Here is a 23,640-nt window from a genome sequence, read left to right on the forward strand (position 1 = left end):
TTCTTTCGTTTCTTTGTTATGGTCTCGGCTAGAGTCGGTGTATAATGAGTCACGCCAAGAGTTAAGCCAAGTCTACCTATCGAACTGTCAAGCCAGCTACCTATCGTGCAAAGTAAACAAACATTACGATGCTATGAAAGGTCCACGAAAGGTATTGCAATAAAATATAAAATATAATCGAAGAAATGATAATAAACACGCAGAGAGCATTCAATTGTCATGGGATACGTTTGGTAATGATCGGTTATGAGAATTTCGGCAATTTTTTGTTAAGATAATTTGACAAAATCACTGATATAATGATTTACTACAGCCGTTATTATTTTTTCTCGCTAGAAGTCATTTGAAGTTAATGTAGAAGTCCTCTGTTGCCAAGTTAAAAGAAAGGGAATCTTTCGAAAACCGTGATGCGAGTTCAACTGTTTTTCTCTTGGCGTGACTCATTATACACCGACTCTAGTCTCGGCAAGATTTTCACTGAGATTCAGCAAAATAAACTGCCATGTTGCTTGGTGGTGCCCATCTCGGCAAAAAAAAGTGTGTAAATATTGCCGTCAACTCCATCACAACCGGGAACGTTAGTTACTCCTCTACCCTTTCGTCAGAGAATTTTTGTTTTACTTACTTACTACCTATACCACTTTCTACACAAATTTAGAAGCTGTACAAAAGCCTTTCTTTGACAAAATTATCTCCAACACTACCGTCAAATTCAACATTATCATGCACTTACAATGTTAACTTTACTATTAACGTCAACTTAAATATTGATATCGATAAATTGATTGATGATCTAAATTCTAAAATCTAATAAAGTATGGTTCTATTAAGGATCCCGAGCATCTGTGTTAAATGTGGAGGCGATTGGTTGTAACCCGGCGTTCCGCATTGCGTTTGAAATTTGTATGGAAATTGTTGGGATGGCAACCACTGCTCGGTTTGCCCCATCAAACTACGACACTGTGTACCTACAAATGTCACTTTCTATTTTTTATTATAACCGGACTCTTCAAGCGAACACAACACGTTTTCTTTAACCTTAAAAAGTAGTTCGTGTTTCTTTTCCTGGCCCATCCGAAATCTCATTAGGTTATGGGCCCAGGGCGTTTCGGTGCAGCGGAAATAGTAAAATCAACGGGTGGAAACTAACGATTTTAAATTGATACTTCTATCAACAATCAATACGAAACTAACGATTTTAAATTGGCTCACCACTTTAGTAGCCTATTGGTCCCAAGCAAACGATTAACGTACCCTATTCTAGTTGAAATTCTATTACTACACTATGTTTGTTTTGATTAGCTATGAAAGTTTGACAGATAACATCAGGGGTGTGTGGATTCATGCAGAACATGCAGGGGTGAGTGAAATAGCTTGGGACTGCTTGGGACCGTTGTTCTGGTACTGAGTGAGCCAAAAATAATAATGATTTTCTTGGGGACCCAGTGGTCTTAGAGTTACCTCTATGCTTCTATGGCGTATCCCATTCTTGTTGAAATTCTATTACTACACTATGTTTGTTTTGATTCGCTATGAAAGATTGACAGATAACATCAGGGGTGTGTGGATTCATGCAGAACATGCAGGGGTGAGTGAAATAGCTTGGGACTGCTTGGGACCGTTGTTCTGGTACTGAGTGAGCCAAAAATAATAATGATTTTCTTCGGGACCCAGTGGTCTTAGAGTTACCTCTATGGTAAAATCGTCACGATGGAGGAAGTGAAAAGTGAATGTTTTCTTGTTGCCTTGTTCGACGGAACAAATTACGCCGCGTGCAAGTGCTGTTCACTGAACCAAAACATCCGCAATACTTCGAATGATTATTGCATTGCTCGAGCCCTTTAAAGGCCGGCGCACAATAGATACGTTTTCAGGTTTTTTGACAGTTAGCCCATGCATTATCTGTCAAAAAACCCGAAAACGTATCTATTGTGCGCCGGCCTTAACAATATGCATTCGAATTTCGGATGATTTTCTTATGGTTGAATTCGTCGTCAGATGATGAACATCCATATGACTGTCATCCAAATACAGGATGATTTTCGTTTGAAAATTAGCTATAAAACATACGGCACTCAGAGGACAAACATTTAAGAATAGTGTGATATGCAAGTGCTTTTAATTAGATTTATAATTTGATTATCTACAATTCCATACTGAAAAGCCATAATAAGCCATTCCATTATGGATACAAAAAAATTTCGTGGTGAAGAAAACCTCCTCCACCATGAATTAGCCAAACATTGGTTTTCATCCTTTACCTTTGTTCGTAACAGCTCTGATAGCGATGCATATGCTTCCACCTCGTTTGTCAGCTCAGATCAGCAAATGACGTTCGATAGAAATATTTACATCATCGTTTTGAATGATTTGCGTTATGGGGCTGAACCAATACCATATGCATTTCCATTAAGTATGACAGTCATCCTGCCCATCCTGCAGAGAGCATTACGCATTTCAACTGAAGGCCCTATCCCTTCTCATAACAAGTTTCATCCTGAATTCGAGAGGAAAATCATCTGATTTCAAAACAACCGTCATCCGATTGCAGCCTATCATTCGAAAAAGCGATTTTGGTGTTTTGTTTTGAATGGTCTGAGGTTTCATTCGATCAGAGGATGATGTTTGTGTACAGTGTTGGAGGGGCACGAGCTGTGGGACTGTACCAACAATCAATACGAAACTGACGATTTTAAATTGGCTCACCACTTTAGTAGCCTATTGGTCCCAAGCAAACGATTAACGTACCCTATTCTAGTCGAAATTCTAGTACTACGCAATGTTTGTTTTGATTCGCTATGAAAGTTTGACAGATAAAATGAGGGGTTATTGGTTTTCCCTATGTTTCGAGGGGTGATTCGACAAGCTTGGGACCGAAGATAGTACCAGAGGTGAGCCAAAAAGTTGAGCACGTTTCTTCGGGACCTTCTAGTCTTAGAGTTACCTCTATGGTACTACCAACTACAATACTTTTAACACAGACAAACAGACATAACACTCGCAGGTTGTTCATCGAGCAAGCATTTAACGGTCAATTTAAAAGTATCGTAGTTGGTAGTACCGGCACCTGTGGCGCGCATAGTCATTTCCCTTGAGTTTGACGTTTACACACTACCGCCATCTGTTCAGCGTACTACCCACCATAGTGTACTCAACAGATGGCGGTAATGTTTTAGCGACGATGTTTTACAGGGAGAAATATTCAATGTGTTATGTCTGTTTGTCTGTGCTTTTAAATTGACCGTTAACTGCTTGTTCGATGAACAACTTGCGAGTGTTATGTCTGTTTGTCTGTGGTGAAAGTGTTGTCGATCGCCGATGGTAGAAACTAGACTCGGTGTATAATGAGTCACGCCAAGAGAAAAATAGTTGAACTCGCATCACGGTTTTCGAAAGATTCCCTTTCTTTTCACATGGCAACAGAGGACTTCTGCATCAACTTCAAATGACTTCTAGCGAGGACAAAAAGTAACCATTAAATTAGTGATTTTGTCAATTTATCTTAACGAAAAATAGTAGAAATTCTCATTACTGATCATTACAAAACGTATCGCATGACAAATGTAATGCTCACTGCGTGTTTATGATCATTTCTTCGATTATATTTTATATTTAATTGCAATACCTTTCGTGGACCTTTCATAGCATCGTATTGCTGGTTTACTTTGCAGGGACAAACAGCCCAGCAAACAATTGCCTATTGAAGAAACGACGTCTTGTCGATTTTATTCAACTGCATGCTTAATAATACTTGCACTATTTTGAATAATAACTTCTGTTCAGGCTTTGTTCACACAAATCTGGAGAATTCTCGATAAACATTTCAAATGGTCCTATCTTCTTTGATCGATTCTCCTCATTGACTTTCTCTTTTCATAACCACTGCTATGCAAACAGATTTCGCGCTAATTCTACCACATAGTTTGATAAAGGAGGTTCTTATCTAGCGTCCAAAACGTCAAATACAACAGGGAAAGGTTTTGCAGCTGAGTTATTGACGAAGGAGAAAGTCGATGAAGAGAATCGATCAAAGCAGATAGGACCATTTGAAATGTTCATCGAGAATTTATTTAACCGCAACATCGAAATATTTGGTGTTGAATAAGGTATGTCGAAGAGCTTTTGTTCGACTTACAAGAGTTGAAAAAGAGCTTATTCGATAATTTTTTTTTGATTATTCAACGTTTATTAGACGTCTCCTTAAACAGCGATAAAGGTGTATATAGACGCTTGATTCTCATGTGAAATAATGTTTAATTAGACACTATTATACGTTTATTAATCGATTATTCAACTACGGGATAATTTTTATCCGATAATAAGAACGGGACAGAGCAGGGTTGTCCTCGTTAGTGATTGTTGTTGTCATTATTTCTGTCGAAGCACGCACCCACACCACACAGATACTAGAAAATTTATTACATACACAACAACAACACATGCCGTTAGTTAGATGGGATTCGAACCATGACCTTCCAATCACCAACCGCTTGCCTTGCCATCTGAGCTATCCTAGAATCTGGGCAGCTAAATAAGCAACCGTTCGTGAAACTTCTTCAAAGTTCTTTATACAGAAATAAAGATTAATGTCGGCAATTCTTTACTTTAAATTTTCTATGATTTCGATGTACAGTACACATTTAAAAATCTTCATTGAACGATACTTACATTTAAGATTATTTCTTCATCGGTCATATGATAGTAATCTATAAAGGTGCCATACTAAATTTCTTTTAATTTCGATATGTCACATGAACTTTAGTATTCTTTACAAATATTCATCAATAAATATTTAAATACTGATATCATCGTAACTTTGAACTTTGACAAAGAACAACAAAGATTGCCATCGATGCACATTTATAATCTCCTTGTTATCGATTTGCATCGCTGGTTAAAGAGAGTTCGAGACACACCAGGTGACAGATGGCAATGTTTATATTATTTATCGACATATTTGGCATTTCATCGGAAGAAGCAATCTGCCGGTAAATGAACAAGAAGATCGATGGCCGCGACGCAGCAAATGTTTACCATTGTAGTTCTTCAAGTTTACGTCTATATTAACCCGTGATAGCATGCGTGGTGGGATTCTCGGCATTTGGAAACCCAATGAGGAAAATTGATACCTTTTTGACCTCTATTACACCTACATGGCTGACTGGTTGATGGCTATGACAAATAAATTTATATAAATATTGAATTCATGTATGAAAAGATTTACAGAAATTTCAATACAACACATACTAGAGTGTGTTTGCCTGTCGTTGATAAGCACATCAACAGCAGCCGTAGACCCGAGGACTAGCAACCAACAACGAAATCAGTACACCCCTGATGGCATGGATCGAAACTACACGAAAAGAAAAATCCATATCGAATGTATTAAGCAAACCACATAGATTTTTGCCATTGCAATCTTCACATGAAGCTTAAGCGCAATTCATATGACATGTATAAACCTTGTCAAATCAATTTCATAACATAGACTTATACATTTCAAGTGCAATCGAACATACTCTTTATCAGGCGTCAAATAGATGTCATTGAATTGAGACATGAATATTATATTGAAGAGAATAACAATTTTATAATTCTCATACATAGCATTCATGTTTTTATTTACGGTTTTATTGCGTTATATCAAAATATGTTCTATTATACTACCATCTTGGTGGTACCAAGGCAATGCTCGTTTTCGATGAAAATGTATGTTTAGAATAAAATGCACATCGATTAAAAACGAGAAGAGGGGTTCTATCGGGTCATAGCACATCAATAATCAAAGTTTTATTCGTGCGCAATTTATTTTTAGATATTGATTTGAGCCAACTTACCTATTTACCAATATTTGCAGGACTTCCTCTGGCAATTACAGCTCATTCTACACGAAATACTTTCGAGCGCCATATTGGATACAATATCAATGCCTAATCACATCAAAAGTATAAGGCAAACCTTATAACTTTTAGCCATAAGGCTTGCCTTATACTTTTGATTAGGAAAACAGATACAAGATATGTGGAAGGTGTATGCATGATATGTTCAAGGTTTATAAAAAAGATGAGTTTTCTTATAAAAAGTATTTGTTATCTAGACATAAACAGTATTAGTTTAGCTTAATGAATTAAATAATTACAATTCTTTGAGTGTAGAAATTAGGCAGATAAAAAAATCAGCAGTTGAGTATCGATATTTTGATTTTACAACAGAAATCGATTTTTTTTTATCTGGCAACACAATCGATATTTTAATATTGGTAACGATTGGTAGCAATATTTTGAGAAAGATCGTTATAAACGATTCACGATTAGACTTTTAGCATCTTTACAATTATTCATGAAATGGTGACGATCGCTATCGATTTTTCTTATGAATGGCTTTGAAGATCGATGTATAGAAAATTAACGAAATGGTTGGTCGGGCTCCCTGCCGTTACTCTAGCTAATTCAAGGAGATGTGAGAATGATAAATTCATTCATAGTTGTTTTGCATGAGACCAATATTACATCTCCGTCTCTCTAATTTCGATGGAAAGGATGCTGGGCTATTCTTTGCGATTGATTGATGAATTGGTTGTTGTGAGTGATAAGATCTATGATTACTATTTAAATTAATTAGGCGTAGAAAATAAATAAAAAAATGGGTTGAGGCTGGGATTGAACTCGCGACCTTCTACTTGGCAAGTGGAAACGGTAACCACTATGCTAAAAATTTCGTTTTGATGTTAGCCTGAAACAGTGTTGTTGGCGTATTCACGTTTGTAAAATATTTACAAAGCATGCAATTAAAACATGTGCGCATAGTGGTATAAGAACTATTAAACTGACTGTATTCACCTTTATTCAGCAATATTGTTAAGCAATGCAATGGAATCTAATAATGGAGCTAGAAAACAATAATTAGACTATAATAAAGCATGTTATTAAATCAACAGTCGAATTAAAGCGTCAATGTATGTGAAAATTACACTTATTCAGTATGTTATTCCCAACAAACATTGAATGTTGAATAAGAGCTTATTCAGGCGAAAATAAGCTTCTTCGGCTAAAAAATTGCCTTTTCAGCTGTTAATCAGCTTAAATTGTTTTTTGGGTTAGATCAAACTTCTGGTGTTGAATTGGGAAGACAGTCATCGTTTGTATAGCTTTTAATAAATATATTAATCAAATCAGAGCAAACAGCGGAATAAAGGCGCATCTATCGATCTCAATGAGTTTTTTTCGGCACATAATTTGACAACCCGTTTTATTCATCATTGTACACTGTTTTAAAGCATTTATTCAATATATATGCTTATTTGTGACTCTGAGTTGTTTATTGGGAGGCACAGATAAATTCTATTCCAACTCTTAACTTTAATAAGCTTGTTGACCCTGAAAAGGGCCGTTTGATTGCCAAAGTTGGTGATGATGTAACCTCCGAAACCCTACAGAGTGCGTCTTTCGCTTCAAAGCGTAGACGACATCCATGGCCGCTTACGCTTGGCGTGTTCAGAGTAGGTGACAACATCACGGATCATATTTTCCAGGAACACCTTCAGCACACCTCGTGTTTTCACGTAGATCAGACCGTAGATATGTTTGGCACCGCCACGGCGAGCCATACGACGGATGGCGGTTATCACGAAGAACCTTGCGATGACGCTTGGCGCCTCTTTTATCAAGACCTTTTCCTCCTTTGCCACGACCACGACCAGTTAAAGCAGATTGATGTGCAACCAAGTGGTACTTGATTATGATGACTGGGTTTGGGAAGAACGTTTATTTCATGAAAACAGTAATAAAAAATTATCTATTTTTATTTGTACATTGGACAATGCTTGACAATACCACTTTTTCAATATATTGATGCGAAGAAACATTTTTGATCGATTGGTGATAAAATTATTGAAATTGGTCTAGGGGCAGCTGAGTTATTAATGTTGAACATCTTTCATAATATTGTTACATGTTCCATTTTCATTTTTCACAAAATACGTCAAAAATAGAGGCAATACACAACATACCTTGGCTGCTTTTAACAGTTACTTCTGCATCTCAACGAAGAAGGTATGCCCACAACGGCAGTTTGTGTACGCGCACGCTTCTCGCAATCCCGAAGTTCGAACCGACAGCAAACCCCTCGAACTCATCAATGAACACGACTCCGTACAAGCATAGCGAGTTTTCATTTTCATTGAATACTTTTTGCGAGAAGCGTATAAACAAACAGCACGATTCATTCCTTCCGGGCTTCGCTTCGTTCGATTGTGCAGTCATCCGGTCGGTCGGTCAGTCTTCGGAAAGATCTTGCTTGCGTCGGTCGCTTCTCTCGGCAACGGGAAACGTCAAATTTTGTGAACTGGATGTGGAGAAAAAAAAAATATCTAAAAAAGGTGTAAAGAAAACCCAAAGCATCAAGGAAAAGTGAAGCATAAAAGTTTTGTGGAGGAATATAATTTCGGGTGGTTTCTTCGAATCGGTTTGTCGGTGACCCGTGACGGTGCAGTTCAGTGATGCGTTACGGGCAGTATACTACTGGTGAAAAGTAACTTTTTCTTTCTTCGGGCAGCAACATTAGCCAGCGGCCTTTTTCTCGGGTGGAGAAAAGCGTAGATGGCCGTTTCGGATTGAATTCTATCCACTGCAAAATCGGTCCTATTTTTGTGAGAATTAAAACAGTTTTTTCGGAGGCCCGTGAAGAAGCGTGAAGTCAACGTTGAACGAGTTAAAGTTTTCTACGATTGTGAGCAGATTTTGGTTGTTACTGTTGTTTTATTCTTTTTCGCCCCCATTCGTCGCCGTCTGGGGCTGTGTAATTTAAATTCTTTCTAATACTAAAATTTTGGATGCGAGAAAAGGCATTTTTTTCCTAACTGAAGTTGAGTGAAAAATTAGGCGTATAAGCATAGAAGTGAAAAATCTGTGGAGGGCGCCGAAGAAGATTGAGGTGCGAGGGCAAAGTGCGTTTTTTCGGAGTGAGTCAGGAAACGGAAGGGGAGCGGAAGCGCCAGGTGGGAAGCGCGGTGTGTGGAGTAAACAAAAAGAAAGAAGCATCCAAAACATACCAGTCGACGAGGCGTATCAAGCAGCAACCATCAAGCCCCTGTACCTGTGGTGTATGTGAGAAGCGTGGGAGGAGGCCAGAAGAGTGGGGCACCGAAAAATATAGGCGTGTGGTGCTAGCTGCTGGTGCTGAAAAAAGAACGGGAGCCACAAAGTCCAAAAGTTCGATTTTTCGATTCTTCATAGCGGCATTTCCTGTTATTTTTCCTCCGAATTGAATTGCAGTTCGGCCTATAGGCACATGGATGAGTGAGTGAGTGAGTGAGTTAGGAATTCCAACTAGCGTTTAGCTCTTAGAATCGAAATCGGGGTTCCCATTGAGGTTATTATTCGAGAAAAATCAATATTCGCTTCCCACACCTCGACGACGACGAAGAAGAAAGGGAAGGTCGAATTTTATGTGAAAGTGACACGTTCTCGTACGCACATAGTGAAATTTTGCATGGTTCGGTGTTATTTTCTTTGCTGAATATCAACGCAGAGCTCTAAGCTGGAAGCGACAACGATGGCCTTGGAGGAGACGCAGAACGGTACGGTGGTGCAGCAGAAGGAAGGTGCTCAGAAGCCGCAGCAGCAGATACAGCCTTCCACGTCCAGCGAGAAGCTGAATGCACTGGCCAATGGGACCAACGAGAAATCACGCAACAATAACAAACAGGTAACATTCCTTTCTCGGTTTCTACACCTATTATCACCTCAACTGGGCTCACACGGTATTCTTTGCTCGGATGGAGCTAGAACCTCCAGCAGCTTTGATGAGAAATCTTCGAGCATGAGTTGTGAAAAATCAACTTTGGTTTTGATTGTGGCACGCTGCCGACTGTTTCTCACCTACGGGCACAGAGGCGTGCGGAGGGTGTTGGGTCTACCGCAGTCCTTTCGTTAAGGTGCTTATTTAATTAACTGTCATAATACTAAACCTGCAAAATGCGTGTCGATGCAGTGACACAGCACGACTGTCTCGTTAATGAGAAACGAGCGTGTTCACAGCAGCGACACATATTTAGCTGGTTCGGTATTAGGACTGTTAATTTGCAAAACCAGTTAACGCAGAATGTTGCTATGACAAATAAGTATCACATGAAAACATAATACGTTCGTAGATCTTTTGCTGTAAATAATACCCAGCATTTCTGTTAAAAATTAAAGTATTTTAAATTCAGTAATACATTAATAATTTCTACAATATGAGTTTCAGATAAAGGGTGATACGGTCAAAATTTGGTCAATATCAACTTGACGTATTTCTTTCAATTTTGCATTTAAAAAACCTGAACACCCCTCATTTTGAAGGTGTGTGTGTGTAGAATGTTGCTCCTATTTTGATTTTGGAATTCACTCTTCAGTTGTCAAAATGCCGTCCAAGCAAGAAGAGCAGCGTATCAAAATTTTGCTCGCGCATCGCGAAAATCCGAGCTACTCGCACGCAAAGTTGGCAAAATCGCTAAAAGTTGCCAAATCAACCGTAATTAAAGTGTTTGGGGAACGTTTGTCGACAGCCAGGAAGTCTGGATCGGGGGGAAATTGAAAACCGGAAGCCGCTGAGACGACAAAGAGAGTTGCCGGTAGTTTCAAGCGAAACCCTAACCTCTCTCTCCGAGATGCCGCAAATAAGCTGGGTGTATCGTCTACAACCGTGCATCGAGCCAAAAAACGAGCCGGATTATCGACTTACAAGAAGGTAGTGACTCCAAATCGCGATGATAAACAAAATACGACGGCCAAAGCGCGATCCCGGAGGCTGTACACGACGATGCTGACGAAGTTTGACTGCGTGGTAATGGACGACGAAACCTACGTCAAAGCCGACTACAAGCAGCTTCCGGGACAGGAGTTTTATACGGCAAAAGGAAGGGGGAAGGTAGCAGATGTTTTCAAGCACATGAAACTGTCAAAGTTCGCAAAGAAATATCTGGTTTGGCAAGCCATCTGTACCTGTGGCTTGAAAAGCAGCATTTTCATAGCTTCCGGGACTGTCAACCAAGAAATTTACGTGGAAGAGTGTTTGAATAAACGTCTGCTGCCTTTCCTGAAGAAACACGGTTGTTCCGTACTGTTTTGGCCGGATTTGGCATCTTGCCATTACGGTAAAAAGGCCATGGAGTGGTACGCCGCCAACAACGTGCAGGTGGTTCCCAAGGACAAGAACCCTCCCAACACGCCAGAGCTCCGCCCAATTGAGAAATACTGGGCTATTGTCAAGCGGAACCTAAAGAAGACCAAAAAACTGCTAAGGGCGAGCAGCAGTTCAAGGCAAACTGGCTTTCTGCGGCGAAGAAGGTGGACAAGGTGGCTGTACAAAATCTGATGGCAGGGGTACAGCGTAAGGCCCGGCAATTCGGATTTGGAAAAGCGGAAGCCTAACGGAATATTTTTCCTGAATTTTATACTAATTGAACTTGAAAAAGAAATTTAATTTGATTTTTTAAATAAACGATTTCACCGATTAACACGCGTTTTCCCTTGACCAAATTTTGACCGTATCACCCTTTAATACAACTAAAAGAGTACGTTTTTCCTCAACAATCTGACGTAATGCTACGTAGTTTGTTGACAACCCCGCAATATTCAAATACAAAAAATCGAATTGATTCACATTCCTCGAACTTGGCTGCTATTTATTGAAACGGAAACTGCTTTTCTTCTGATCAAAAAGTCTTTGATAGAGCAAACATTCAGAGCTAAATGCGGCATGGTTGACGTCCAAGTTCATTTTACGTTCTTTATTCATTTTCAAACAATTAATACATTTCTAGGCAACGTAAAACTACATGTTTTTGTTGAAGACAGTATTTAGCTATGTAGCATTCCTTGCAAAGTTATGGCACGTTTTAACTTTAACTTTCATATATGGGAGAAGGTTGTACACCGGGACTTCAGCAAAAACAGTGTTGCTTTGTTCATATTTGACTAGAACATTATTTGCTTGGAAAATGATTGCCTAAAAAGTTAATAATTAATAACTAAATTTAAAGGGATAACCATCGAAAACGGTCCATATATCCAAAACTATTAGACATAGATAATTTGTATTTTAATCTAAGTTTCATGTTTTGAGTAGTTCTACAACTTTGCACAATAAAGTATCCTATGTCTTTAGGAGAAAAAGTAAAGGGTTTTCATTTTTTTTTTCAAAGTTGGCCATGATATTTTTTTGAAATTGTATGGTTATGGGCAAGGTTGTTTCCGCTCACTTGCTATAAAATAGTGTTGCCAGAATGTTTTAAAGCTTATCGGTATCAAAGGTTTTAACAAAACGCTATTTATCGGTATTTACTATTTTAATTAATTTTATATTTTGCCGTTTTTGAAAGCGAAAATTTTAACTTTTGGGCTTTGATCGGAAAATTCTGGAAGAAAACTCCGGGGAATGTTTGAATTAGCTTCTGGAGGAAGCTAAAAACAACATCCAGAGAAAGAAGAAAAAAGCTCTCCTGGAGGAAATTTGAGGAAAGTTCTGAGGGAAGTCGGAAAAACATCCGCGGAACTTCCAAGACATAAATTAAGAAACTTTCTGATAAAAAAAAAAATCGGATTTCACATTGAAAAGAAGGCAGCAAAGTTTCGGAAATTCGGAAGTAAATTCCAGAAGCAGCCATTTGCAGGGAAGCCAGAAGAAGCTCGGAAAAACCTTCCAATAGAAGTCAAAAAAAAAAAAAAAAAACAACTGGACAAAATTCCAGAACTAGACGAAAGAAATTTATTGGAGTAGTTTAATTGAACTTCCTGGAGAAAACGCAAGAAACTTCCTGGAGACGCTGGCAGAAACTTCCTAAGGTAGATTAGAAAAAAAATCTGGAGAAAGTCGGAAGCCAGAGCGCTTACGGAACAGTCGAAAGAAACAAGGACATCATTCCGGAAGAAAGAGCTCTTGGGGGATGTTCTAAAGATCCAGAAAATTTTCCGAATGGTCATAAAACATCCCTGAAGACCCCGCAATGCCCCTGAAATTGTCGGAACATTCCTGAAATGTACTTAGGAATATTCTTTATTTCCTCGGAATTCCTTTAAAGTTCTTGTAATTTTCCTTAAGTTAATAGGGCTGATTAAGTTAATAGGAAGATTGCAAAATTTCTTAAGCGTACAATTTTCTTGAATTTATTGTTACACACTTAATTCAGATCACCGAAGTCGGTAGGAATTTACCGGGTTTTTGAACAGCAGAACAACTCGGTAAAATTTTCAAATGACCGTTACACGTGAGAAATCAAGAAAATTCATAAATTTTAAATTTTCAATAAATGGGGTAAACTGAACAACTTCTGTACAAATTCGGGATTTTTCACTGATTTTTAAACTTTTATCGAAAAGTTCTGTAGTTCAAAATTTACCGAATGACGGAGGCCTGGATTAGTGTGTACATCAGCATTGAAGTTCCAGATTTTTATAATTTCTTAAAATTATCGACATGTCACGGAACTTCCCTTAAAATGTTCTCACAATGCGCTAATGTTCATGTAACTTCCCTTACGTTTCTTAAATTTGCATGAACCCCTCGGAACCTTGCTGAAATTTTCGGAAATTGCCTGACTTTCTCGGACCTCGTTTGAAATTTCAGCGATTTCCTTGAAATTTATTGATCTATCCTGATGTTCTCGGAGCTTTCTAAAGTTCTCTCAATACTCCTGAAACTAATGGAACTGTCCTGAAAACCATTAAATTTTCCAGAAGTTCTTTGGACTTGTGAATTATCCAAAATATTTATGATGTTTCCTTAAGTACTGGAGTTCGCTGGACTTTCCTAAAATTTCCGGGTTTTAGAATTTTAACAGAAGTAATTGAAACATTCTTTAATTTATCGAAACTTACTCAAAAGTCTGGACTTTTCTGAAGTTTCAGACCTTTTTAAAAGTTCCTGCAGCTAGTGTGGATCCGCAATCAAAATCTGGAAGCATCCCTGAAGTTCCGGGAAAGTTGAAAAAAAAAAAAGAAATTGGCGGGAGAAGATGAAAGAAACATTCGAGCGAAGGCTGAAGAAGCTTCCAAGGGAAGTCGAAATATGTTTCCGAGAGGAATCGAAAAATTATTAACGATGTAAGGTGGAAGAAAATTCAGGAAGTTTAATAATGTTTAAAAAGTATTTCCAGATTCCCCCGGAATTACCAGAAAGAGCCATCGACTGTTTATCGATTCATGGGTATCCTAAAATGGTGAGGACATTGAAACATTAATCGAAAGAGTATCCATAAGACATTTTTAAAGATGATTTTTTTTTAGAATTTTGAAGGCTCAAACAAAGTGGGATATTCAAAAAGATACAAGTCTCACACAATAATTGTCTCCGAAATTCGAGTGTAGGTAGGCAATAATCATTTGGATTATTTAAAAAAAAATCGGTATAAATCGATATAAAACCTCAAAAATCGGTATTCTGAGGAACCTTATCTGTATATTGGTATCTAGTTCGGAAATCGGTATAAATACAGATAAATCGGTATATCTGGCAACGCTGATGGTCGATACTTATTTGAACAATTCCTCTGAAGACACTTTTTTTATTACCCTCCATAAACAATAACCATAAGAAGCGCCTAACCACAAATTCGGGATGTCATCCCAACTTTATGTGGCATGGTTGCACCATCTAAGATATCGTCAGTGTATGGTACTCGTTTATTAGGGTAAGTCAATAGTTTATACAAAATGCAATTAAGTTCAAGCTTTTGCCATCTCCGACCACTGTGCATTCATTGGCGTAGCTAATGGGGGTGCCAAGGGGGCCAGACCCCCTCCAGAATTATCTAGCCCCCCCCTCTCCCAGAATTTTTGGTGATCTTTTTCTGACTCAGCTATTAATAAAACTGTACCACAAACAAAGATTTTATTAAAGTCCTTTATGTTGACTACTATTCTTATGTTATGGACTAGAAGAAACAATTTTGAGAAATTATATTATATCGATATTTAATCGATGATATAATAAGACGTCTTCAGGCTCTACAAATTGACCACGAGCCCAGAAATTTTTCTTACATCATAAAAATTAAGGAAACTTAGTAGAAATTCTGGGCACTTTATAGATCTTCAGAAAAAATCGTAGAAACAAATTAGCAAATTTATTAAAGTTTGAGGAGCTTTGTAGAATCTAAGGGAACATTTTTTAATTTCAGGGAAGCTCATTAACGTATGGATTACCGTAGCTGCTGGCAAGATTGATTTGTAGACTGTATCTATTTTTGTTGGCATACTCTAACAGACAGTACATTGGATTGAGCACCTCATGCGAACCATTCTCGAGAAACGCCACCGTAATCCAGACCTCATTCCCTTCGCCGTTGTTCGTAAGCTGGTAGGTGCCTGAGTTGGTGGTAGGAGTCTTCAAAGTTTTTCGGGTCACGCGGAGTGCTGGAATTGACTGAGCTTCCATCCGAAGAACCGTTCGTAGGCTCGTGGAACTCCGTAGACAGCTTTTCTACCCTTTAGTGCACCAGGCCGTGGGTCTTCAAATGTAGTGTTTTGGTTGTTATGATCTACAAAGAACCGCTCCCCAGCGCCGTTGAACCCGTTTTCTCCAAAGATTTGTTCCGTATAATTGGCGATGATGGCACCGTCAAAACATCGTCTCTTCTTGCAAAGATTGACAGTTTCTTATGGGAATTTTCGTTGCAGTGAAAGGATAGTTCACAGTCCATCATGTATCTCGCACAGTCTGACGTTTGCCTATTGGATTATACCATAGGAGTTGAGAGCTACAGAGTCCCCGTCAACGCCAATAAACAACTACGATCGCAAAGGGATCTGTTATTTTCAGCGTTGTGGAAATCATGGTTGCCAGTAAACATTGTAAAACACCCAAAAACACACAAGAAACACTATCATTACAGTCACAAGGTGGCAGAGTGACTTACCCGCTGACCAAAACTAAATTCGCTTAAAATAAAAAAAAAAAAAATCACGATGTTTTGTAAAAAACAAATTCAATTAAAATTTAGTTACAAACAGGGATATACTCCGAATGTTAGTGATTTTTCATTGTTTTGTCCAGATTTTTCTAAATTTTTAAATTTTAAATTTTTCTCACTTTCTTTTCTTGAAGAATTTTCCTCGCGAAAAATGCTGTAATTCTCAGAATCTAAGTAAGTTTCCCAAGATCTTGAATTACGAATGTTGTAGTCCAGGAGATTCAAAGCTAATCTAAGCCTGTGACATCAAAAAGGATTTTTTTTGAACAAAATTTCGTCGAACTTTTTGCCAGAAATATTTATTTTGTTGATTTTTTATGAAACTTTTGATTAGATCAAACATATTATAATTATCAAAAATCATATTTCATTTGATTTAATATTCATGTCCTAGAGTTTTTATAAAATGAATTAAAAATTACTGTCTAGAAATGATCTTGCGAATTTTATCTCAATCTGAGAATTATGACAATTGATCTAATTTTGACTTTTGTTTAAATTTGTATTCGAAGAATTTATACTTACAATCTGTGTTAGAGATATCTAGTTTTTTAGTTATAAAATATTGAAAACATCTGGGTTTGGGATCTCAAAACTATTTTTATTTTAACATTCTCTCCCCTTGGCTAGTTTTTGCACCTTGCTGTTGGTGGGCGGGCTTAATTTCATGCTTTATAGTGGAGTGTTGGAGACGGTAGGTTTATGGCCGGCGTTGCTGGCTCATGCCGCGATAGAATGGCGTCATGGGCAGGCAATGGGGATTACTAAGCTTCCCCTCTCTGATGAACCACTGCATGAAAAAACCAAAGATCTAGTCTAGCAGTGATAGTATTACACTTGTTACTCCTTTGTTTGAGAGCCGCGTTGTAGTACGCTTACGTATAGGCACTGATGTTGGGTACGATACTGGCGGGTTTTGCCGCAAAAACGCTATGACATCAACGAACGCGGCTGCGATCGAACTCAACGACACGTACCAACAAATAATTGAGGAGATCAAGAGTGAGATAAAAGATAGCCTAATTGCCGAAATTAGGCAGGAGATCCAGGGTGGATTCAACAAGCTCTCTCGAGCAGTGCTATCTCCTCTTCCTCCTCGAATGTTCACGTTTGGTAATCCAAAAACGCCAAAGAGACCCCGTGACGACGAATCATCGGCATCCGATCAGCCAAACAAAGTTTTACGTGGCACAGGCCAATCAACTCTCAACGTGACATCAGCCCCAATGAGTAGATCCGACGAAAAGTTCTGGCTGTATCTAACAAAAATATCACCAGATGTATCGGAGGCAGACATCGAGAACCTTGCCAAAGATTGTTTGAATACGGATGAAGTTGTTGCCAAATCCCTGAAACCCAGAGGACGGCCTTTGTCAGCACTGTCCTTCGTTTCATTCAAGGTTGGAGTCAATATCGAAATGAAGACAAAAGCGATGAATCCTTCGTCTTGGCCACAAGGTATCGAATTTCGGGAGTTCGTTGAAGATGAAAGGAGAACGCAGAATTGTTGGAAACCGGTACTGCACATAGATTCTGGTCCAATGAGCAACGCCTAGAGTCAGCTGAACCAAGCACCTCGCCTAACCTAGCGTCTTGTGACCCTGCCAACATTCGCACAGATTGGACCGTATATTATCAAAACGTCCGAGGCTTGAGGACAAAAACTAACGCTCTACTCCATTCGCTGTTTTCTTGTGATTTCGACATGGTGGTATTCACTGAAACCTGGCTTCATACCGACATTACGAATGCTGAACTCGCAAGCAACTACACAATCTACCGCTGTGACCGGAATTCTCGCACCAGCGCACTGCGACGTGGCGGTGGCGTCTTAATTGCCGTGAAATCGGAGCTGAAGTGTAAGTAACAAATTGCTGTTCAAGTCGATTTACAACATCAATCGATCTTCCTGTGCTGCATCTATATTGGACCAAACAGTCTGCCCGACATTTATACCAAACACACTGAGTCCGTACAACAGCTCTTTGGTATGGTGAACCCTCACGATACAACCATAGTTGTGGGCGATTACAATCTGCCAAATCTAGCTTGGGACTTCGATGAGGACGTCAGAGGATTTCTGCCTCTCAATGCTTCATCAGAACAGGAACTCGCTGTAGTGGAGTCCATACTGTCTGCTGGATTGAAGCAAATCAACGATCTGGTGAACACGAATGGTAAGCTTCTTGACCTGGTTCTTGTCAGTGACTCCGATTGCATCGAGCTGTTTGAACCATCCTCTGCAATTATGAAAGTTGATTGTCACCACAAGCCGTTGGTTCTAAAAGTTGACTCCCGTTCGAGAGATCATCCGCTCCCGTACCCAGCAGCCCGCAGTGAGTAATTTTGCATAATGTAATTTCGATGTTGTTAACACGAGGATTGCAGCTTTGGATTGGGTACAAATATTTGACCAACCCACCATTGATGCCGCCGTCTCCGTATTCTACGACAATATCTATAAAGTAATCCAAAATACTGTTCCGGTGAAGACACGAAAATCTTGTTTGCAATTCCAACAACCTTGGTGGAATCCGCAATTGCGTAATCTGTTTAAAGCTTTTTTTTTTTCCTTTGGTTTGTTTTTTTCCGTCGATCTTGTTTTCCGTGCTGAGCACCAATGCTACCGACGTGCCAGGAAGGCAGCTCCCACACCTGGACCCTACCTATCGACCCATCAACTCATGAACCGGGGACCAACGGCTTTACTTCCCATCCGAAGGAAGGCGTGATCAGAGCAAGGTTGCAAAGACTCATTTCAGCTAAAATAATGTTTTTCGGAATAATAAAACCAAAAGATGGTATGATGGCATGTTTTACTTGTAACTTACAAGAAGAGGTTACAAAGTATGCGTTGGAAACATAAAACCTGTAAATTTTGCTTTCTATGAGTCACAATCAGCGATTTGCTGATCGCTGAGTGAGTGAGTGAGTGAGTGAGTGAGTTTGTGAAAAATCGCTGATTGTGACTCTCATGAAGTGAAATAAACAGGTTTAATATGTCAAACACATTCTTTGCAACCTCTTCTTGTATCCTACCAATTCAAAATTTGTTCATGGCATCTAATTATTTCATAATTTAGAAAAACATTGTTTTAGCTGAAATGAGTCTTTGCAACCTTGGATCAGAGATGTTATGCCTCAGAACATCCCGGCGGCGCCGACTGGGATTGAACCCAGGCCTGCTGGGGTGAGAGGTAATCACGCTTACCACTACACCACCGGCGCCGTTATCTGCTTAAAGCTCGAAAACGTTACTTTCGTTCCCGGACCGCCGCAAACAAGTATACGGTGCAGCTAGTAGAAGCAGAGTATAATAGTTAGCAGGAAGCTCGCTTTCGTGAGTACGTCGACAACCTCCAGAGGGGTTTCAAGGAAAATCCATCGTCGTTCTGGTCTTTTATCAACTCTCGGAAAAGATCAGCTGGTATTCCCGTGGACGTCACCTGCGGTAGTAGAAGCTCCACCACCGACACCGCTTCTGCTGACCTTTTCGCTGACTTTTTCCGAAGTGTTTTCGAACCCGATCAAACTCCTCCACCGCAGCAATACATTGATCAGCTACCAAGATACGACATTCACCTGCAGCAGCTCATCTTCAGTTAGGACGCTTTTCTCAAAGCCCTTTGCACAGTCGATCCATCGAAAGGTTCAGGCCCGGACCGTATTCCACCGTTTTTCGTCAAGAACTGTGCAGCATCCTTGGCCACTCCCGTTATGTCTATTTTCAATCGATTGCTTAAAGATGGCGTTTTTCCGGATGCCTTGAAGCTCGACTCAATTACATCAATCTTCAAGTCCGGTAACATGCACAAAGTGGAAAATTACCGACCTATCTCAATCCTGAACTGCTTGGCCAAAGTTCTCGAAAGTCTTCTGCATGAGAAGTTGTATCCAGCTGTTCAACCCATAATCTCAGAGTTTCAGCATGGATTCATGAAAAAGCGCTCGACAGTCTCTAACTTGATGACTTACACGAACACTCTTATTGGTAGCATCGAGAAGCGTCAGCAAGTGGACTCCGTTTACATCGACTTCTCTAAGGCTTTTGACAAAGTCCCTCACGACCTAGCCATTATGAAGCTAAACCGCCTTGGTCTTCCACCGTGGATCGTTTGTTGGTTGAAATCATACTTATCATCCAGGAAGGCTTTCGTTAAGGTACGTGATTCCAGATCCGAGGTATTCCATATACCATCGGGGGTTCCACAAAGGAGTCACCTACTTACCTTACCAATCAGGCTAAGGCCTTGTTGTCCTCTGCTGTCCGAAGAAGTCGTCTCCACTCTACTCGATCCATGACCACAGTTCGCCAGCCTCGTAGTCTGCGAAGGGTCCGCAGGTCACCTTCTACTTGGTCGATCCACCTTGCCCGCTGCGCGCCTCTTCTTCTTGTTCCTGTTGGGTCGCTTTCTAGAACCATTTTCACTGGGTCGTCGTGCGGCATTCTTACGACGTGCCCAGCCCACCGTAGTCGCCCAATTTTTGCAATGTGGACGATGGATGGTTCTCCCAGCAGCTGGTGCAATTCGTGGTTCATTCGCCTCCGCCACGTTCCGTCATCCATCTGCACTCCACCGTAGATGGTACGCAACACCTTCCGTTCGAAAACACCAAGGGCGCGTTGGTCCTTCACGAGCATAGTCCAGGTCTCGTGGCCGTAGAGTACCACCGGTCTAATCAGCGTCTTGTAGACAGTCAACTTCGTGCGGCGGCGAATTTTATTCGACCGGAGCGTCCTCTGAAGTCCAAAGTAGGCACGATTCCCTACCATAATGCGTCTTTGAATTTCTCTGCTGGTATCATTTTCGGCGGTCACCAGTGAGTCCAAATTCACGAACTTTATCGACCACCCCGATTTCGTCACCGTCAATCTGAACTCGGGGTGGGAGGCTAACATTGTCTTCCCTGGAACCTCTTCCTTTCATGTATTTTGTCTTTGATGCGTTGATGGCAAGTCCAATCCGCCTAGTTTCAGCCTTCAGTCTGATGTACGTTTCCGCCATCATCTCAAAGTTCCGTGCCATAATGTCAACCTTCTAACGCGATGTTGAACAGCAGACACGAAAGTCCATCACCTTGCCGTAACCCCCTTCGAGATTCAAAGGGACTCGAGAGTGTCCCCGATACTCGAACAACGCACATCACATCATAGAGTTTTTCCGGAAATCCGTACTCGTGCATAATCTGCCATAGCTGATCTCGATCGATTGTGTCGTATGCGGATTTGAAATCGATGAACAAATGATGTGTGGGCACGTTGTATTCGCGGCATTTCTGCAGAACCTGCCGAATCGCGAAAATTTGGTCCGTGGTAGTGCGGGCACCCATGAATCCCGCCTGGTATTGCCCCACGAACTCTCTTGCAAATGGTGACAGACGGCGGCATAGAATTTGGGAGAGTACCTTGTAGGCGGCGCTCAGCAGTGTGATCGCGCGGTAGTTGCAGTAATCCAACTTGTCGCCCTTTTTGTAGATTGGGCATACGACACCTTCCATCCACTCCTCCGGTAATATCTCCTCCTCCCAAATCTTGGTAATTACCCAGTACAGCGCTCTAGCCAGTGCTTCACCACCGTATTTTAATAGCTCACTTGGTAGTTGATCTACACTAGTTGCTTTGTTGTTCTTCAGCCGACCGATCTCCTCCTCAACTTCTTGAAGATCAGGGGCCGGTAGCCGGTAGTCGTCTTCTGCGCGTGCTCCAAGGTCTGTTACCGTGCCACCTTCGTTTTCTGCTTCACCGTTGAGGTGCTCGTCATAGTACTGCTTCCGCCTCTCAATCACCTCACACTCGTTCGTGAGAAGGTTACCGTCCAAGTCCTTGCACATATTGGCTTGCGGCACGTAGCCTTTGCGTGAACTATTTAGCTTCTCGTAGAACTTCCGTGTGTCGTTTACGCGGTACAGATTTTCCATCGCCTCGCGATCTCGGTCTTCCTGCTGACGCTTCTTCCTTCGGAAAACCGAGTTTTGTCTGTTCCGCGCTTGTCTGTATCGCTCCACATTCAATCTCGTGCGGTGTTGCAGCATTCTCGCCCGTGCTGCATTCTTCTCCTCTACTAACAGTTTGCATTCGCCGTCAAACCAGTCATTTCTTCGGTCCGGGATTGCAGTACCTAGTGCCGCTGCAGCAGTACTACCTATGGCTGAACGGATGGCCCTCCAGCCATCTTCAAGAGAAACTGCGCCAAGCTGCTCTTCCGTGGGTAGTGCAACTTCCAGCTGCTGCGCGTAGTCCTGGGCAACTCCGGCGTCCCGTAGTTGCTCAATGTTGGGTCGCCGCGTTCGACTTCGACGGGTGTTATGAACCGTCGAGAGTTTTGAGCGCATGCATACTGCAACTAGGTAGTGGTCCGAATCTATGTTCGCACTGCGGTACGTGCGGACGTTGATAATGTCGGAGAAGAATTTCCCGTCGATTAGAACGTGATCGATTTGGTTTTCTGTGTGTTGGTCAGGTGATCTCCAGGTGGCTTTGAAGATATCCTTGCGAAGGAAAAAGGTACTTCGAACTACCATACCCCGAGAGGCTGCAAAGTTCACGCATCGTTGGCCGTTGTCGTTCGATACGGCATTCAGGCTGTTTGGCCCGATTGCCGGTCTATACATTGCCTCCCGTCCTACCTGAGCGTTCATGTCGCCGATGACGATTTTGATGTCCCGTTGCGAACAGCCGTCGTACACCTGCTCCAGCTGCGCATAGAACGCTTCTTTCTCGTCGTCGGGTCTCCCTTCGTGTGGGCAGTGCACGTTGATGATGCTGTAGTTGAAGAAACGGCCCTTAATCCTCAACTTGCACATCCTCGCGTTGATCGGCTGCCAACCAATCACGCGTTGGCGCATCTTACCCATCACTACAAAGCCGATTCCCAGCTCGTTGGTGGTGCCACAGCTCTGGTAGAAAGTAGCCGCTCGAAGCCCGCTTTTCCATACCTTTTGTCCCGTCCAGCAAAGTTCCTGCAGTGCTACGACTTCGAAGTTGCGTGGTTGAAGTTCGTCATAGATTAACCTATCGCAACACAGGAAGCCGAGCGATTTGCAGTTCCATGTTCCGAGTTTCCAATCGTAGTCCTTATTTCGTCGCGTAGGTCTGTGCCGATTGTTCTGATTCGTATATCTTTCTTCAGTATTTGCAACTTTTTTTTTCCAAGACGGCTTATTGGGCCTGCCCCAACCCCCTGTCTCGCCGGAAGACCATCGTGCACAGCTCTGTTTAGAGTCCCACGCTGGCACTAGGACGGTGATCAGCCGCTCCTAACATGGAGAACAGACGCCGTTTTGAGCCGCACCTCCATGATGAACAGACGCTCAGGTTTGGTGAAGCATTTCCTCTATCACCGTACTATGGTTACCGCGCCAGTGTTCGCGTCGCACCTCTTCACTTTGCTATTGCCGGACTGGCAACATTGCCCAGGCTACGCCACCCAGCTGTGTCCATGTTTCAGCTGGTAGTCTTTTGTTATCATATGACTCGAGGAGGCGTGAAGTAGGAACTTGTGAGGGCCAGGGCTAGGTATTCCGCTCCTTCCAGGTTGCCAACTCACCATTTTGTAGCCCACAGGGGTCACCTAGTCCTAGTCACCTAGGACCTCTCATTTTCGTTCTGTTTATTAACGACGTGTGTGATATGATAAGTTCCTGTAAGTAGCTATATGCGGATGATCTTAAGCTGTACCGTGTGATCAAAT

The 23,640-nt window shown here is 41.2% G+C and overlaps 1 protein-coding gene across 6 annotated transcripts in view; it reads left to right on the forward strand.

Moving 5' to 3' along the window:
• Positions 1–8,290: 8,290 nt before the first annotated feature.
• Positions 8,291–23,640, forward strand: part of LOC135710157 (ankyrin-3-like) — a 266,177-nt gene continuing 250,827 nt past the window's right edge. For all 6 annotated transcript variants that reach the window (XM_065232674.1, XM_065232707.1, XM_065232688.1 and 3 more), the window contains exon 1: positions 8,291–9,705. In XM_065232674.1, the coding sequence (XP_065088746.1) occupies positions 9,553–9,705 (153 nt within the window). In that variant the 5' untranslated portion in view covers positions 8,291–9,552. The remainder of the gene's footprint in view (positions 9,706–23,640) is intronic.

This window comes from Ochlerotatus camptorhynchus, unplaced genomic scaffold (assembly GCF_037179485.1).
Source record: "Ochlerotatus camptorhynchus isolate MF236.1 unplaced genomic scaffold, CSIRO-AGI_Acam_v1.1 ptg000036l, whole genome shotgun sequence".
In the NCBI taxonomy this organism is placed as follows: Eukaryota; Metazoa; Arthropoda; class Insecta; order Diptera; family Culicidae; genus Ochlerotatus; species Ochlerotatus camptorhynchus.